General features: G+C 44.2%; 1 protein-coding gene across 3 annotated transcripts in view; it reads right to left on the reverse strand.

Moving 5' to 3' along the window:
* The window catches only part of FBXW4 (F-box and WD repeat domain containing 4), an 82,593-nt gene that overhangs the window by 44,557 nt on the left and 18,565 nt on the right, over positions 1-19,471 (reverse strand). For 2 of the 3 annotated variants that reach the window (XM_069461228.1, XM_069461226.1), the window contains exons 2-5: positions 18,911-19,006; positions 15,970-16,155; positions 15,387-15,519; positions 10,260-10,354 (exon numbers count right to left, since the gene is read on the reverse strand). In XM_069461228.1, coding sequence (XP_069317329.1) covers positions 10,260-10,354; positions 15,387-15,519; positions 15,970-16,155; positions 18,911-19,005 — 509 coding nt within the window. In that variant the 5' untranslated portion in view covers position 19,006. Of the gene's footprint in view, positions 1-10,259; positions 10,355-15,386; positions 15,520-15,969; positions 16,156-18,906; positions 19,007-19,471 lie in introns of all 3 variants that reach the window. The other variant, XM_069461227.1, reaches the window with a different exon arrangement.

Genomic DNA, 19,471 nt, shown 5'->3' on the forward strand with positions numbered 1-19,471 from the left:
AGAGGCATAAGGGTTTTGTCTGTAACACATCGGTACATAATCTTACACAATACAGGAAATACAACCCCTGCTCCCAAAAGCTCACTACCTGAAACTCCTAAAGAACGCTGTTTAAGAAATTGCTAGAAAAACACATGGATTAGCAGATGTCCAATCCACAGTCTGAGTGAAGCCTTTTAGTATTAGTCTGAAGGAAGAGCCAAATACATTCATTGGTATGCTGATGCAAAATGCATCCTTTAGTGTCATCATGAGTAAAAATTCTAGTCAGCACAGCAAAACTCAGAATCAACACAAACCTTTATGATTCACAGCATCATTACAGCCAGTTTCCCACATCAATGGTGGCAGCATATTTCCACTGGGGGTACACAGAGATACCTATTCTCTTTCTTGATGATGTAAGGGAAATGTTCCAGCTCTTAGATCCCAAGCTCCTAACTGCCAAAAGGAGATACTACAATAATGCAACTCACTGAGACTCACTGAGACAAGGAAACTATCAGAAGCAGAATTCCTATTCTTGGGCCGTAAGCCCATGACCAAGTAGAGCCATGTGTCATTGTCCTGAACTCAGAGAAGGGAAGAAATACAATTGGTACCATGGAGGTCCTAGGAACCAGGAATCTGAAAGATGGAAATGGGAGGAGGAGGGTATGGCATTTTCAAAAAAAAAAGTTTGGTTTGAAATGAAAAGGAAAACAAGGAACTTAAGACTTGATTCTAAACTGAAGTACTGAAATCTGTCCCAAATGGCCTGACAGCCACCTAATTGCAGGAGGATGGGGTGATCCTTCCACCTTTGACATGACTCCCCCCACCCACACACAAAAACATACATTCTGCTACTGATCCAGCCACACCCACATTGTTGCCTTTTTCACAGATTCCCACTAGAAAACCCCACCCTGGCCCCCAGACTATTTACCAGAGTAAGCTCCAGTAGCTCAAAAAACTAAAAGCACAGATCTTTCATGAACAGCCCTCTTTTGACTGATCTGAGTGTTTACAGCTAACAGGTGGGGAAATCTTCCTAAATATACTAGCATTATCATGACAAGGCCACTGGAACGGATCAGTGCTATAAGTCAGACAGGGCTAGAAGTTTCCGCTCTACCATCAGGTTCCTCTTTAGCCTTGACAGATCAAACCCCAAGCCGAAGCAGGCTACAGAGATCAGTTCAGTCTCTGAGCCAAAGGTCTTCACAGTGAGGGACCAAAGCTGCCCTGGCTGGGCCTCTGTCGGCCCGTGTCCCAGATTAATCACCACCAGGCGGGGCCTGAACACCAGCCTGGAATCTGAGCCCAAGCAGCACCTGCAGAGGGGTCGCCCTAGCACCTCCCTCACTCCCCTTGGGCAAGACCTCAGGGAATGAGAGTGTCCACCTGTTCACAAGGCTACCTGGCACAGGAGAGCAAGACACTCAGTCATCTTCAACCCTGCAGTGTGTCATGGATGGTTTAATTGGGTTAGTGGAAGAAAGAGGAAAGATGTGGTGACTTCGGGCAATGAAGTTCAGGCTCCAAAAGATAGAAAACTCTCAGCCTCTGCCCAGAAAGAGAGAAAGGTCCCAGTGCCTCTCTCATCACTGTCCAGAGTAAAAAGCTAGCTAGAGACCAACAGTGGGCGAACTAAGCCCTCAGAGGTTTGAACTAATGAGATGCTTCATGTGTGTTTAGCATACATTCCTATCATCTACAGATAAACAGAATGCTGATGGAAAGGAGAGAGACCAGAGCAGAAATGTCTTTTCAAAACATCCCCAAATGCTGCCAGATACCCCAATGAGAAAGGAAGCTTAGAAACAAATACATTCCTTGAGGTTGTAGGGGAGCTTCCTCTGAATGCCAAGATCTGGGAGAACAGCTTCCTTAAATGATCTTCTAATCAGTAAGCTGCTTCTAACACAGGTACACTCAGAGCTAGTGACTAAGTATGGTGTGTATTTGTATATCTGTCTATGTTAGAATGCATATTTTTTTAGGACTAAAGGATCCTATTATATTATAAATTCTTCTCGGATGGTAATCCCTTTTATTTTATTATTTCTCCAAGAGTAAGTGGAGTAGGAGGAAGTATTCATGAGGCTAAAAGCTAACAATAATAATAATCATAAGGAGGAAGATAAGCATGGAGATCTGTATCTTAGAATGTCCCTGGCCCTAACTTGTGATACAAGGAAAAACCACTCAGATGGACTGCATCCTTTCCCACCTGCCCCATGGCCCAAGGGAAGGAAGGGCATGAAGGGTAGGATGGGTAGGAGGGGTCAGAATCAGATTAAAGTGTGTGTCCCTTGAAGAGCAGAGAAAAGCACAGGTCAGATAAGAGGAGAAAAGAGCTCCTACCACAACACCTTCATTTGAGGAGTAACACCCACATCCTGACTGTTACATCTCATACTTCCAAAGCTCCATCTCCAGAAATTCCCTTTGAACCTATGGCTGCAACCCAGAGTTAGGATAGAGCAGTGGCTACAATTACACACTGGCTGGGGGGGGGGGGGGGCGGCGCACATGTGACAGGCCATGAAAGGTCCCTACCTATAAAACAGACTGGAAAACAAACCCTTAATTTAAATGTTAATGAAAGTGCTGTGGAGACATCAGAGGCTTCCCGGCTGCTCAGAGAACAGCTACACCAGCCCCAGAATTTATGGCTCCCCTTCACCCTCCCGCCTCCCTCCCTCTCTGCCTCATCACCCACTGAAGTTTAAAGAGGAAAAAAAAAAAACAACCTAATTTTAACATTAACTCCATGCTTCCACCTTGGGATGTGATTGCTAAATTATCTGTTGGCAGAACAGTGATCAAAGGTGGAAAAACACAGGCACATTGCACACACAACCCAGAAAAGTCAGCAGCAACTAAGGCAGGAAAATTCCCTTCTCTCTTCCTGATGAGCAAAGAGTAGAAGAAAGGATGGTGTAGGTGGGGAATGGAGCCACCATCAGAAGAAGACTGATCTCCCCAGTGTGCTCCCAGGGCTCTCTCTAAACTTCATCTGAGAACTTACCACACTGTACTACCCACTTGTCCATCTCTCCCATCAGACTATGCTGTCTAGTTCACTGTTGTGTCCCTAGTGACTAGAACATAGTAATGCTTAGGCAGTACCTGGAGAGAGAAAAAGAAACTGGGGGGCGGAGGGGGGGGGCTGCGGGGAGGGAAAAGGCATAGAAGAGGAAGGGAGAGAGAGAAAAAGAGAGGCACAGAGACAGAGATGGAGAAAGAATGAATTTAAACACTGAGACTGAGACAGAAATGTATCCCTGTTGGCAGGGGGCAGAGTCTCAATGCATCAACTGTGTCTCCACAGTATCCAGTCCTCTGCAGCAGCCTGTTTCTATTTGTAGTGCTGTATTTAAGTCAGCTCTTGACAAGTGAGCCAATCATGCTGCCCAGGGAAGGAGTTGCTCCCACAAATGGGTTCTGGGCCAGCCAGGGCTGGGAGGGTACTGGTTTCAGGCCAGCAGCTCAGCACATGAGCCTCCCTGTGCTCATCTTGCCCTGGGTAATGGCAGAAATCCAGGGTCCTGAGGAAGTGAAACCCACCCCTGTGGTATTTGGTCCTCACTACTGATGGATACGACCGCCTAAGAGGCTTGGATTTGCACAGGCAATGAACTCTAGGGTGGAGGGCACTGCACTGAGATTTAGTAGGACCTCACTCCAATTCAATGGCATCCCCACATTGATGCCTTTCCAATTTAAGCTCATTTAAGGCTAGACCAGTGGGCCCAAGCAGCATTACCCAGAGCTTCCATCTTTCTCGAGGTGTCATGATGCCCCTTCCAGCCATGGCAGCAACTAGCCCCTCTATGGTGTCTTTGTGCCTCTGACTCTCTCATCTAGGGGTACCACATGCAGGAAGTTCCATGCTGTGCCCTGCAGTTTTGTAGAGGGGGACACAAAGCCACTTCTTGCCTAGATCTTCAGGTCTCCTTTCTCTGGACAGGCCCCAGAGGAGGCTTCCCCTCTGCCCCTGACCCTGGGACAGGAGAACAGAGAGATCCCCAAGCTAGCCACGGCCCATGCCATCTGGAGGACCAGCTACAATGTGAAGCACTACAAAGTCATCCATCTGTGTCCTCAAGTTATCAAGGTTAGGGATCCCCTTCACACCAAGCTGTGCATTGCCAGACAGAAAAAAGAAAAACTCAGAGGCACAATATTTACTTTTGATTCTTCTTCTCCTAAAGCACTGAGTGAGTTATGGAGCCTAGGGCCAAAGGATTGCTGAACTACCGGGAACCAAAAGAATCCAAACTGAAAATTGGCTACTTCTTTTTCCAATCTTTCAAACCTCTCTGTCAGAGAAAACTCCAGATGCAATTACCTTTCACTAAAGAAAGATGTATTTGAACCAGCTGGTGAATATGCGTCTACCACACACACAACACACAGTAAACCCTGTAGCCACTGGGAACAAACACCCTGCTTTCCCCAAAAACCCACCCGCTTACCAAACAGTACACAGTGATTGCTTTCCTTCCAGACTCTCCCTCACCTCTGGGAGAAATGAAGCAAGAAGGGGCAGCTCCTCCATCAAAACCCCCCAGGGGCCGCAACTCACTTTACAAATTTGAATCGGTACATTTCATGCAGACTTGGACTAATCTCCCCAAAAACAAACAGGCCACCACAGTGAGCAAAGTTACACAAAATTATATTGTATATTTAATAACACAGCTAAGTCAAGTTTCTACACCTATACCACTCATATATTTCCCTAATGACAGAAGCAGGAGAGAAGGGATTAAAACCCAAGTGTCCTGGGAAGCCTTCCTGACCACACTCACTCACACGACAGTGTTATTCAGAGATGGGGAAAGGGTTCTGCTGAGCAACTTCTTTTTCTTGGAGGGCAATAAATATGGTGTCTGCAGAAGAAGGAGCAACTATGGGCTCCTCTCCCTTCCCCTCCCAGGCAAACAGGGTAGATAGGTCTACAGATTCATTTCACCACAAGTCCCCCATGGCTCGCTTGGAGGGGGCCTGAAACTGAGGATCTATGTGCATTTGCACTCCTGGAATAGTGCAAGCATTCACAGCTACCTGAGTGAGCCCAGGCCTCAATCACACGCTGCCTTCCCCCACTCCTCTCTATCTCAACTCTGGCCTCCAGGAAGAGAGAATGTTCCCAGGTCCCCACAGAGCCTTTCAAGAGCCACAGCTACTATCCAAGATATTGATGAGTAAGGCACAGCAATGACCTAGAGACCTGCTTCATGACCCTCCCTCAGCACATAGGATGTGGCAATAGGCTGGAGGAGACCTGGGCACAGACTACTGCCTCTTCTGCCGCATCCCACATATGGCCTTGCATTGATCTTCCCTTCCCAAAGGCCTCAATTTCTGCCTTTGCCCAGAAGAGAATGACAATTCCCTCTTTCCCCCCAACCAGAGACAGCCTAGGTTAAGGCCCCCTAGCAGAGTCTGGCAATCATTACAGTTAAACACCTGTCTTATCCCCACCACTGAATAAGATCACTGGGGAAGCTGCCACATTGCAAGTGTTCAGTAAATACCCAAGGAGTAAGGTGTAAGGGAAATGAGAATGGAAGAGATGGAAAGACAAAGGGAAGGAAGTTAAGCCTTTAACGGTTCTGCAATTCCTTGTTTTTTTGTTTTTTGTTTTGAGACAGGGTCTCATTCTGTCATCCAGGCTAGAGTTCAGTGGTGTCATGATAGCTCACTGTAACCTCAAACTTTAGGGCTCAAGCAACCCTCCTGCCTCAGCCATCTGAGTAACTGGACTACAGGTGAGCGCCACCACACCTGGCTAAATTTTCTATTTTTTGTACATTCAGGTCCTCACTATGTTGCTCAGGCTGGTCTCAAACTCCTGGCCTCAAGTGATCCTCCCACCTTGGCCTCCCAAAGTGCTAGGAATACAGGCATGAGCCACTATGCCTGGCTAACAGTTCTGCATTTCCTCACTCTTGAGTATTTACTACCTTTATTCGGCTGCAAATAATTTTTAAATGAAAATAAAACATATTACTTCTAAAAATATGATTTTCTGTATTACTTATGGGAAAGTGCTCAGAATTCCATGCAACATCAAGAAGTTGTATCTCTGAGACTAGTGGGCTGAAGATATTCCTACCACACAATTACAGTCCTGGGGTAGGGGACATACACTCCTCTCTCCACCCACACACACCTCCAGCATCTCACTCCTGAGCCATCTCAACCTGTCCTTTCACTCATCCAATAGCTCCAGGTGGGGCCTCCTCCACAGGAAGAGGGCTTCAATTGTAAGTCATGAACCTTAAAAACAGGATTATTGGTTTGGGGACAGGAAGATGGGTGGGAGGTTAAGCAGGAGACAGAGGAAAAAGTCCTTGCCTGCCATCTTCCTTTGGAGCCTACTGGTTTTCCTTCTGTATTTTTTGAGTATCTAAACACAGCTCTAAGCACATAACTAGTATTAGATATCATCCTCCACAACTGTTTACAAATCAAAAATTTGAGGTCATGGAAGGAAGGGAAGGGAACATTTGGACACAGAACAGAATACCTACTTTCTCCCAGTCATGAGCAACTAAAATTAAGCCTAAGGTTTGAAGTTTCAGGTTTCATACTACAAGTGCCTGAGCATATACACAAGAAGGCAGAAAAACCCTGGCATCAAAGATAAGTAAGATGCACAGGTCTGACAAATTATTTTACGTAGAAGAAAGAGATTGAGAAAAGAGCTGTGCTAGGTCTCCTAACCATCCAGGTTCCTGCTAGCTATATAAGGGACAACAAGGGGCTGACAAATTGTCAGATAAAGCAGGAGTACTTGCCCTAGAGGACAGCTGCTGCCCTCATCCCCTCATGTTCTTCAGGAGGGGTCCAGGGTCACATCATATCAGTGATACACTAAACAGGAATGGTGGCAGGGAGGGAAACAGAAGGCAGTCATCAAGGGCAGGGACACTATAGGGGGAAAAGAAGAAGGAAGAGAGATTCCTACTGAGGTTCCACATCAAGAAGACTACAAAAGAGCAGCATAACTCCCTGGGGGCCAAAAAGAGCTCAGGCAAAGGGTAGAAACTTGAAAGTAGTTGAAGCCAGTAAGCAAATGTTTACACCAGATAAGAAAGGATTCTGGCTGACATGATACTATAGCCCTTTTAGGTTTTCAGAGTATTTTCCTATAAATTATTTCAGGTCATCTTCACAATAATCTAGTAAGGTCTATAAAGGAAATAGGGTTCATATTTAATAGATGAGGAAACTGAGGCTAGGAGAGGGAATGAATTATTTGAGGCCACTCTGCTAGTTGGTAGCATAGCAGAACTCACCTCCCAGACTGCTCTAAAGAACAGACCCTGAGGCTGGGAGGTAGTGTCTCTCAAGATTGAGAAAATGGATGAGTTTATTGAAAGGTTCAAACTCATGGTCATAGTAAAAAGAAATAGATCTAATAATAAGGTAAAGAGATCCTACCCCAGGATATTCTTTGGGTAAGAGAAAAAGAGGCAGAGATAATACTAGCATATATTCTGGTCATCTAGTATAAAGACAAAATCTCAAACGCAAACTATTCTTAAAAGGAGTCCCAGACATCATCTTTGGAGTTGGGGAAAAAGCCATCTCAAAAAACTGTGGGTCAGGAGCTAAACAGCCAGCCAACTACGAGTGAAAGAATCATCCCAGGCCTAGAAAATATACCAAGAGGACAGGAAGACTCTGAAGAAGAATGTAAAGAAAACACAAGACCCAGGTCTTCACCAAAGATGAGACATGTCAAGGACTTAACAGAGGGTCTGGCACAAAGCAAATGACTAATAAATGTTAGCTGCTAGTAGTAGTGGCAGTCATATAAGCAGTAGTAATAGTAATGGTAGAAAGCTAGGTCCTTCCCCAAAGCCAGTCTCCAAGTTGTGGCCAAAAAACCAAAACTCAATTTATTGTGATCTCACATGCTTCTTAATGATGAGGGAAGATTCTGCCCCTGCCCTCAACCTCTTTTATTGATGCCATCTTCAAGAGTTGCTGTGTTCTATTCTGTTAAGAGGTAGCTTAAAACATTCCAGAGGCAGTGGCTGGAGTAGAGAAATACAGGGGTGGGGTGCAGGGGAGAGTCTGTGTTCTTTGGCCTCAATCCATATGCAGGAAGCACATGGACCATCTCCAGCCCTGAAGAGCTTCCCTCTGGCACCAACCCACTCCAGTCTCCTGAAGCCAGCAGATGTCCACAAGCAACCACTAAGACAAAGTCCCCAGCACACCTGTCACCTCCCACAGGCCGTCTCGCCTTCCTTCAGTCCTTACACATATCCAGCCCGCAGACCCCCAAGTCCGGCTAATTGGCTTTAAGGAGGTTAGCATTAGGAAGAAACTGAGGAGGGGGCAAAGCTCGATGGCTCCATTTTCCACTCTCTGCTCCCACACACTTAGCCTCTCCACTCCCTGCTGGTCTTTCCTTCCCTGTTTCCTAGGATTGCTAGAATGATTTGTTCTGAACAGTGACAGGTTTATAGGTTAGCCGACACCTTTGCTCTGTGGAATTTTAATTAACTTCTCCCATCGTCAATATGCTAAGGAACGGGTCTCCATTCTCTGGGGTCAGCAATGTGTTTCAGGTCCTGCTATATCAGCCGTCAAATTGAAGAATTAATGACGTGGCTAATCGGCTCTAATTCTTAGGAAGAAAAAAATCTGAAAGGGAGTTGTGGAAGGGAGCAGGAGGAGGGGTGCAGGCTCCATGGGGTAAGGAAAAAGGCTGAAGGGGCCAAGCAAAGAAGGGGGACCAACTCTCTCATAAAACAAGTGACTGACTTAAACTCAATATTGGAGGGCAGCAGCCCCACAGCTTTCCCATTTCCATTTGGGTGGGGAGTGAGGGGTGAAAGAAGTGGGAGAAGACCCTAGGCAAATATTGTGGTGGAAGAGGTATAGGAGAGGGAATCTATATACCCTGCTGGGGACGAAAGAGACTTTGCCTTGGTTCTAGAGAATTTAAAAAAGCAGAAGTAGGGATTCAAAGCTCACATGTTCATAGGTAAAGCTAGAGAAATACAAGTCATGCCAAAAGGTAGGGTAAAGCCATCATCAAAAATTTTGCACTTCTGCTACAATTGTCAATGTCTCTACTCCACATATATGTCTTTGTTTTTTTTTTTTTTTTGAGACAGAGTCTCACTTTGTTGCCCAGGCTAGAGTGAGTGCCGTGGCGTCAGCCTAGCTCACAGCAACCTCAAACTCCTGAGCTCAAGGGATCCTCCTGTCTCAGCCTCCCAAGTAGTTGGGACTACAGGCATGCACCACCATGCCCGGCTAATTTTTTCTATATATATATATTTTTTAGCTGTCCATATAATTTCTCTCTATTTTTAGTAGAGATGGGGTCTCGCTCTTGCTCAGGCTGGTCTCGAACTCCTGAGCTCAAACGATCCGCCCACCTCGGCCTCCCAGAGTGCTAGGATTACAGGCGTGAGCCACCACGCCCGGCCTATGTCTTTGTTTAAGGGCCCAGTTAGATATAGGCCCCAAGCCTCTCCTGATGACTCAAGTCTGTAAGGGATACTCCAGAGGACATTTTCCAAGGGGAACAAAGCAGAGATGTGAATTGTGAGAGCAGGATGGCTGGTGTTGTCACCTCCCAGGGATGCTGAGTGGCCTCAGCTTTTGGAGCAACCCCAGAGGGCCTCTGGTCCAGAAGGGACACCTCTGTTAACAGCTACACTCTTAGTTACATTCTAATATAGTATACTTTCCTTAACATTTCTGGGGTTAGATACTTGAAAATTAGCCCTTAGAAGGTTCTCTCAACCTCAAGCACATGTGAAGTGACCCAAAGACCTCAAATCTCTGTGCAGGATTTTTAATTCTCCAGGAAAGCAGCTCAAAGCAACCTAGAATATACAAGTAGAAAGGGCCAGGTATGGTGGCTCACACCTATAATCCTAGCAAGCCAAGGCGGGAGGATCGCTTGAAGTCAGGAGTTTGAGACCAGCCTGAGCAAGAGCGAGACCCCATCTCTACCAAAAGTAGAAAAAATTAGCCAGGTGCAGTGGCACACACCTGTAGTCCCAGCTACTCGGGAGGCTGAGGCAGGATTGCTTGGGCCCAGGAGTTTGAAGTTGCAGCGAGCTATGATGATGCCACTGCACTCTACCTAGGGCAACAGAGCAAGACTAGGTCTCAAAAAAAAAAAAAAAAAAGAATATACAAGTAGAAGATTTTCTAGCTCACCTAATCTAGTAAAATAAAAGCATTATTATACAGGACAAAACCATATCCAAAAAGGTCTCCCTTACCTGAGTAATGGGCTGATAGCAATGGACCAGACTCGATCTTCAGTCTGGATGGTATGTAAGCACTGCCCCAGCCGGCCTGAGGCCAAAGGCCACACCTGGAAATAGGAGAGATGCTCTTGTTGGAATTGCCTGGGATTGGTGGGGAGGAGCAGTGCACCAGGAGGGGTAACTGTGCTGGGGGGACAGCAGGGGACAAGGGAATGGAGAATCCTTTCTGCCCTGCACACACAGACTTCAGGGTATCAGCAGAAGGGCCTCTCCAGCTCTGGCTCACCTACCACCCAGATAGACCCTAGCTCCCTGTTCTAACTACCCACTTCTATTCCACCCAAGAGCTCTTACTTACCAGCCAATTTATACCAGGGAATCAGATGTTCCACATTCCTCAGCTGAGACTTAACTGAGAACAAGTGGGCAAATGGGGCTTGCCTCTCTCAGCAACTTTCCCATGTTTGTGGATTTCCTTTCTCCTATCTCTCACCAAGATTTTACTTTGGGGAAGTAGGGAGAGGGAGGAAGATCAAGATGCAGTATAAAGGGGCAGTGATAGAAAGAGGAGTAAAAAGAAAGATGCAAGCAAAGGAAAGAATGGAAGAAGAGAGACTTCAAAGAAGGAAGGTGGTGTGTTGTTGTTTGTTTGTTGATAATGCCCAGGATCCAATGCTATTCACATCAGCAGGGAATTTAGCACCTAGTGTAACCAAAAGTAGCAGAAAAGCTTAACTCTTTTAAGCTACCATATCTCCTACAGGTTAAAAATATTGCTTGGAACACATTATCTGGTCCCTATCAGTCAGGAATGTACATTAGCAGCCACTCTGGGCTTAACTCTAATCAACACTCACAGAGCCCTCTCAGCAGTCAGTGCATTTAGACATCTCCCATTAAGCCCAGGGCTCCCCCCTCACCTCACCCTATCCCAGATGACACACACCGAGACATAAGTCTCTAACCAAACAGAAAGAAAACCTCAAATGTTCAGGGCTGTCCCCAGACAGCAGCCACGGATGGATCCTGAGGCCGCCGGATGGACCAATGAACTCTCAAGGTCCCTGCAGTGCTATAAGGGGAACGTGCAAAACTCAGGCAGGACCTTAGATGGAAGAACTTTAAAGGAAACATTCCTTGAGTTTAAGGAGTAGGTGATGGAGTGGGGGTGGTCCTGCCTTCTTAGGGTCACATGATTATCTCTTTCCTATAAAAGGAGAAAGTGTTTCTTAGAGTTTGTATGTGTATGATGGGGGTGGGGGATGAGATGATTGTATAACTTTTTCCAAAACAGGGAAAAGAAAATAAATTTGACAAGAAGATACTGAACTAGGGTAGGCATAAAACAAAGGTAAATACCACAACTTGTCTTGGAGTGCCATGACTTTGGCTTACTTTTTGGACTCTATAGTTAGTCTCCTTTGGTAGTAACTAGATGTACTTCTAATGTCCTCTTTTAGACAGCCCCAGAAGAAAGCTTTGCCTTTTCCCTGACACAAACTCCTGGGAAAGCAGGTTCTTGTTTTGAAAGTGGGGAGAAACTAAGGACTCTGAGTACAAAATCTGTGGGAACAGCCTAGGCCTGAACTCACTAGTGTCCTCTATGGAAAGGGCTGGTGGATTCCTAGATTCTGCAAAGCACAGAACAAGGTTCCTGGTTTCCAGGAGTGGCTCGGGAAGCATGTTGCCAATTCTGAGCACGATCTTAGGAAGGTTCATGCTCCCAGCCTGCCCCAGCAGCACACCATCTTCCAGAAACATGAGTACTCTGGCACCTGAGGGACAGGAGTTGAGTTGACAACAAAATGCTGATCATATCTTTGCTTTCCACGGCCAAATTCAAAACAGAACCATTCTGGGAAAAGATTCAGTGAGGGTGGACATTTACACAGGCCTTTAAAAAAGCAGATTGGTGATATGCATCAAGACCCTTAAAATGACCAAGCCTCAGTAATTCTATTGCTAAAAATCTAAGAAAATAATCCTAAAACAAAGAAAAACCCAAATGGTAACAAGTTTTTCTAAAACTGCAGCCTGTGGTTGTATTAATAGAAAAAACACCCATAGGCTTTAGAATCTGAACAATCTGGGTTTGAGCCATAGTTATTACTTACTATCTTTGATCTCAGGGATGTTTCATAACTTCTTAGCCTCAGTCTTCTCATGTATCAGATTGGAAATAATGCCTATCTCTCAGGCTTGTAGTGTAGAAAAGTGAAGATTAGTATATACTGGCACAGCAGCACTGTATTTAGCAGATATTAAACAATCAATAACAGTGGTTCTTATTACTACAGGAAAAAAATGGATATAAACATCCACCAATAGGAAAAATGGTAAGTCAACTGTGGTAAGTCCATTATGAAACCATTAAAGATGACGTGAATAATTTGTATTAATAATAATGGAAAATCTTATAAAATAAAGTAGGTACAGTAGGGTATACTAGATATCCCAAATATGTAACAGGGCAATTACGTGGGAAAAACTTGCCCTAAAAGAGAAAATGAATAAAGTGCTTAGCACAGTGCCTAGATATATTCCATATTGTTACAAAACAAACAAGCAAATCTATGCTTTGAAAAATGACTAAAAGAAAAAAAAAAAAAACAACCAGCTCAAATGCTTCTTCCTGCTTCATAAAGTCTTCTCTTCCAAGCCAGATGTGATCTCTCTACTCTTTGAACTTTCTGGCCCTTTCCCTAGAACCTTATACTTCACAGTCCTAGCCACTTCCAATCAGCTTCATAGCCAGGTGTACACATGTCTCATCTCCCCTTAAGGATAGAGGCTGTATTTTTCTCACCTTTGAAAATCCCAGGTACCTCATATAGCAAGCTTCACCTACAGTAGGCACTAAGGAAGAATAGAGAAATAAAGGAGGAAATGAAAGAAAGGTCAGTATCAGCCCAGGTCCACGAAGAACATAAGCTACCATCTATTCACATCTCAGGAGATGGGCTGGCTCCATAAAAGCCCAGAGAGGCAAACCAAGCTAAGTAACAGTAAACCTGAAAACAGGGTTGAAGATCTATGGGAAGGAAGAGGGCTCTTTGGGCAGTCTCTAGCTCAGAAGTCTTGCAAAGAGAATGTTTTGGTTCCTCTCACGCATATAACAAATCTCTTTCCTAAGACACAGTACATATTTGGGGAACTCCCAAAGAACAGGCTACAGATAGTTATAGGCAAACATCACTGTAAGTTCTTAAGTAGGTTCAGGTGTAGTGAAGCCTGTAGAAGCAGCTGTAGAATTGCAGCTGCCACTGAAAAGAAATGATGTCTCAGTTACAAAAGACAAACTAGTACAGTAATGTGGAAATGGGCCAAGATAATGAAGGTGGTTGGATGCAAAGACGACAACAGAAAGGCGGGAAACCCAAGCAGCATCCAGAAGGCCAGAAAAGATAAGTGGTGGAGAGATCACTGGTGAGCCCAGAAATGGCAGACCAGCTTTCGGGAGTTGAAGAAGAACCAGAGAAGAGAATTCTGTCACAGACCTAAAAGAAATCCTCAGAAGGAAGAGGGTGGACTATAGTGACAATTTTATAAGAAGGAAGTATCTATTTTAAATCTTTAGAAAATCTAAGCCATTAAATAGGGCTGTCCGTACTTAAACATAAATCTAACTCAATACCTCAAATAAAATTGCTACTATTCTTCAACTGTAACCAGTCCATACCCTCAGATTGCTATCTGTGGTTGTAAAGGTCAGTTTTATACTGCTTTGGGTGTCAGACCTCAGAATAGGATAGAAGAAAGAGATGTCATTAAAAAGGAGGAAACAGGGGACGCCTGAAGCCACGAAAGGAAAATGCCAGAATAAGATGGGAATATCTAGGTCACACATGCCACAAAAATGTTTCTATGCAAATTGACTTTTGAGCAGTATAGCAAGTTAAGGCCAGGATCTTTGCAAAAAACGGTATAAAGACAATGACTAAGTGGAAACCTGAAGTATGTATAGGATAAGGGAATAATAGGAAGCAAGTGATGAGAAATTCAGTTTCCATGTTGGTTCAAAAGATTTGCTAGATTTTTCTCAGGCTTCCTGTGCTGGTATGCATTCTCTCTTGACAAATACAAAGTGTAAGGAAGAAAACAGCTAAGGGAGGAGAAACTTCCATAAATAGAAGGGAGCATATTTAGCCCTTCTTTTTACATAAATTAGCAACATTTCTACTTGAAGGAGAAATCACCAGAGGGTATATGGAGTCAGAAAAGTTACTGAGTAAAGATTGTAATTTCCGTCTCCTGAGTCTTTTCCCGATGTATCTTAGAGGCCCATTTGCTGACACCAACAAGCATTTTGCTCCTGTTAGCACTGTGGAGCCTGCAGATGCTGGGAAATATACAAGCAAGACACTACTGGGCCTCCTATACTATCAACTGAATTGTCAGCAAAGTTCCCACAGCAGCCCCAAAGGACCAAACCTGTCTAGGCCCTGGCTAGGCTGTTGGACACAGGCCTGGAGAATGAATTTCTTCTCTGTCTCATAGGTGGGAGCCTATTTGACCCAGACATGGATGAAAGCTGAGTCCATGAAGCAAGGGTCACGCTATTTATCAGCCTCATTCTTTCATGCCTTGGCAGATGTCTGTGGACTAGGCAATTTGGCAATGACGCAACAAATAACACCCCCTCTCATCATCATCTCTACTGCTTACTGACCACATCACTCTCCAGAGAAGCAGTAAAAACACATTTCAATTATCAGCTTGATGGCTTATAAACAAGGTGGTGAAAAATTAACCTCCCTAAACAGAGCGTAAGCAAAAGGAGGGAAATTTTAAAATAAAATATTGGGGTTAGAACTCAACCCACAAACTTGAGGAAACTTAGCTCAGGGAGGAAAAGCTGGCCGGGCCCTCTGTTTTTGAGTTCACGCCACATTTCAAGTGAGTGGCAAGCTTCCCAGCCACTGTCCACTCCTTTCCCAGTCCAGCTGGCAGGGACACAGCCTGGCATGGCAAGCTGCATGCCAGAATCACATAAGTGAGTCCTTTATTGTGTCATTTTTCCCCCATGCCCCAGCCAATGCTCTCAGCCAATCCTGGGACTCAAGGCCTCATCCACCCTCTCCCACCCCACTCCCTATAGACAGGAGGGAATAACAGTGTGTAAGGGGGAGACCACCTCACCTTGGCGGTCCTGTCCCTGGAGCCACTCACAATGATGCCCCCTTTGCAATCCACACAGTTCACCTCCTGTTCATGAGCCGAGTACTTGACAGTGAAGGTGCTGTGAATCTTATGAACGCCAATCTTCCCATCTCTAGAAGAGAAATAAGGAGCCCACCCCCAAAAGCCAATTATTCTCTCTGTAGGATGAGAACAAGTCTACAGAAACAGCCCACATCTCCAATGACGTCCAGATTTGCTAAGCATTAGGCAATTCAGCCCAATAAGGTGCTGAGTTTCTAGATACCTTTACTTTTTCTGCACACTTGGGCTGAACAGAGCTGAGAGACAAAATAAATTTCCTCCTGGAGAGTATCAAAACCAGCTTCACTTTTCAATGAAGTCTCTTCCTGTTTCTTCTCCAACTAACACTATTTAACTGCTTTTGGTAAAATCTCTCTGCTTTAAATGGGAAATATCCACTACCCCTTCTCTGGTCTCCCTCCTCATCCCTTTGGAGTTGAGACAGAAAAGTCAGAAGCAGGCAGAAGGTCCCTGAAGAACAGGAAGGAAGAAGGTGGAAGAAGAAACCTGCAGCATTTACCCTCCTGCACTGATAATATGTGAGTTGGCCAGCACAAAGTGGCAAACGTCCTCATCATGCCCAGCGAAGACTCCTAGAGGCCGACGGTTCAAGCTGGCACCATCTGGGCGAAACTGGTAGGCCAGGATGAAATTAGCCTGGGATATGTACAGAGAATCATTCTCTAGCTGCATCCACGGCATCTGACTGCAGAGATAGAAAAGAAAATTTAAGGATCAACAACATACAGCATGTTGTATGTTGAACCCCAATCTTTGAGGAGGCTAACCAATCCCCAACTTAGCAAGGACAACGTGCAAGCCTAACAGTCTATACTTTGATCTCCTCCTTCCAAATTACCTACCTCTCAGCTACCCTCAGAAAACTAGAGTGACTGAGCTTTGCGGTGATCTAATCTTCTTTGGACTTTCTAAAATAGAGTCAGAATTAAAAGACCAATTAAATGTCACTTTTAATTAGAGAATGCTTAATATTTGAATTCCTACCTATCTGGACTTATTGTGGGTAGAAATACCTTATAAAATCCAATGGTTGAGAGGTGGAAAGGATCAAAAAGAAATCTTCTAGCCAGGTGAAGTAATTTTTTCTTTCATTCTGCATCTTCATTGATTTGAAGTGTAAGTGATAAGTTTCAAAGTTCCAGGACTCCCGTACATATCTCTTTCCCAATAGATCAGTTAGGGTGTGATGGAAAAGAGAAGAGTGAGCCCTGAGAAGCCCCATTCCCTTGTCCATTACAGCAAAGGGGCCATTTATAAGTGAAAGGAATAAAGCCATTTAGGAAAGGATGCTAATGTACTGATTAGATACCTAGATCTTCACAGGGATATCTACATTTCTGTATTAAAGGGTAAGTGCGACAATGGAAAAATACAACTCTAGAGCAGTGTGCTACAGTTCAGGGGCTACAGAGAAAATCAGTTCTCACAGGCAACTGATAAGAGAAATCCACAAATAGTTAAAGATTCCTCTATAATCTGCAGGAGGAAGAAAGGTTAGAAGCCACAGGCCAGTCCCATGGCAGGGAGTGAGCCTTAAGGAAGAAGACTCTGCCAGACACTAGGCTCTCTGGTGAGGACTAAGCCCCTTTTCCAAGGTAGAAAAGGGTAGTCTACCTGTCCTAATCTACATAGGGGTCCTATAGCTACCAGGTCCCAAGAAAAGAATAGGGACAGCTGATTCATCCCCACGTACAGAGACATATCTCCCACTGCCAAGCCAGTCTGAGCAAACTGGGCTATGTTTCTTCCCCAGACTCCTTAATACAAGCGTCATGGGAATGTGGAAAAGTTCTGCAAATTGACTTGACGGGCCATTAAATGCAGCTTAGACTTTGTAGTAACTGAGTTTCTGCTCAAGAGGATTTTACAAGTGTATGCATATATTATATGGAACATGTGTAGAGTGTGTACAGATGCCTGCATTCTCACTCATTATGCACATTCCTCTTCAACATCCCCTTGCAAGGGTATGTGGCACACTCAAGCAGGCAGCAAACAGGGGGTTGGAATTCTTGTGTTTTGAGCCATCTGGTAAACAGACATTTGCCCTACTACAAGAAACCAGGTTCATGCCAGGTGAACAGTGGAGAATCCCAGGGCAGCCTCATTAATGGTCTTGGGTGTTTATTCACCAAACTGCTTGAAACTAGCCCAAAGAGACAATGCTAGGGACAAAACCTTGATAGAGAAATAAACTCTACTCTTTCGTATTAAAAGGCAAAAGTGAGAAGCAGAGGGTAAAGTTCTTCATCATAAAAATCTGTCTTTCTCTCCTGTAGTTTCTTTACCATCATCACCAACATTACCACCACCACATAATTCACAGCAACTGATGTCAGTGAAACCAGTGGAAACTGGACACTAGCAAGACAGAAAAAGTCAATCAGATAAGGCGCCTGTACCAACACAGGTACAGGTCAACCTGTAATGGAGAATCATGATGTTCTGTATCCATTGCAACCAATCAATAAGGAGCACTTTTTTTGGTAGGAAGCCAAATAATAACTATAAAATAATTTAGAATTGTTGAGTATAACATTTGTGGCATTAGCAGTGCCACAGCCATTATCTATATTTCTTGGTACTTTTTCTAAGCTCTACCTCCTATAACACATATATCCAAACCTTTAGATCCTGCCTTACCTTTTAATAAAGTAGGGGAGAGGGCTAAAGGAAGCCAAGAGTGATGAAGTAACTCCACAGAGTGGAAGATTAAAGAAAAATAATCTTCTGGGTGCAGTGGCTCATGCCTGTAATCCTAGCACTCTGGGAGGCCAAGGCAGGAGGACTGCTTGAGGCCAGGAGTTCGAGACCAGCCTGAGCAAGAGCCAGATCCCATCTCTACAAAAACAGAAAAATTAGCCAGGCATGGTGGCATGTGCCTATAGTCCCAGCTACTTGGGAGGCTGAGGTAGGAGCATGGGTGAGCCCAGGAGTTTGAGGTTGCAGTGAACGATGATGATGCCATTGCACTCTAAACCAGAAGAAAGAGCAAGACTCTGTCTCAAAAAAATAATAACAATAATAAAATAAAGAAAAATAATTGTAAAATAAGGTAAGTTAAAACATAGATTTCATTTATTTCTTTCGACGAGGTAAGTCAACAGGGGTTACCCCTGAGTGGCAAAATTATAGGTAAGTTTTATTTTCTTCTTTAGAATTTTCTATTTTTTTCAAATGTCTACAATAAACATTTCTTTATGATCATAAAAATATGGAATTTGTTAAAAACAAAGTACATTTCTTGTATTTCTTTTTCTTAATGTGAAAAACATTGTCCCTCTGATGCCCCCTTTGTGGTGTTTAAAGGATCACCAATGATGCCCCACTCAAGATAGCCCCACTTACATTCTAGCCAGCATGCTATTATATTAGTATAGCCACTTTCTATTATGCTTTTCCTTCCCAGGTAGCTTTAAAAGAGTCAAGACTTTACTTGCCTGCATCTCCACTTCAGCAGAATCCCCTCTCGGCAGCGCCCCAGCCTCCAGTTCTGAGACACCTTCACCCGATCCTTCACAGGGACACTGGTCATCCTATGTCCAGACAGAATAGATAATCCAGTCACTATAATTCACTGCCAACCTGAGAAAGTCCTGAAGTCAGGACTCAGGAGCATCCAGAATATAACTGAACATAACTAAAGGGATTAGGAGAACAGGAAGGCATAACTCTCCTCTCTCCATACCTGAATAACCAAGAAAGGCAAGGAGAAAAGCCTGTCCTTTAAGCTGTTAAAAGCATCTATCATGATGCCAAAACAATCTAATGAAGAACAGACAACAAATAGTGTTGGAACCACCGGATATCAATATGGAAAAAAAAAAATGAGCCCCGACCCCTACCTCACACCATACAGGAAAAGTAATTCAAAATAGATCATAAACCTAAACATAAAATCTAAAACTATAAAGCTGTTAGAAGAAAATATATAAAAACATCTAAGGAGATTGGCAAAGGTTTCTTAGGACACAGAAAGCAGTAACATAAAAGAAAAAATC

Source organism: Eulemur rufifrons, chromosome 28 (assembly GCF_041146395.1).
Source record: "Eulemur rufifrons isolate Redbay chromosome 28, OSU_ERuf_1, whole genome shotgun sequence".
Lineage (NCBI taxonomy): Eukaryota > Metazoa > Chordata > Mammalia > Primates > Lemuridae > Eulemur > Eulemur rufifrons.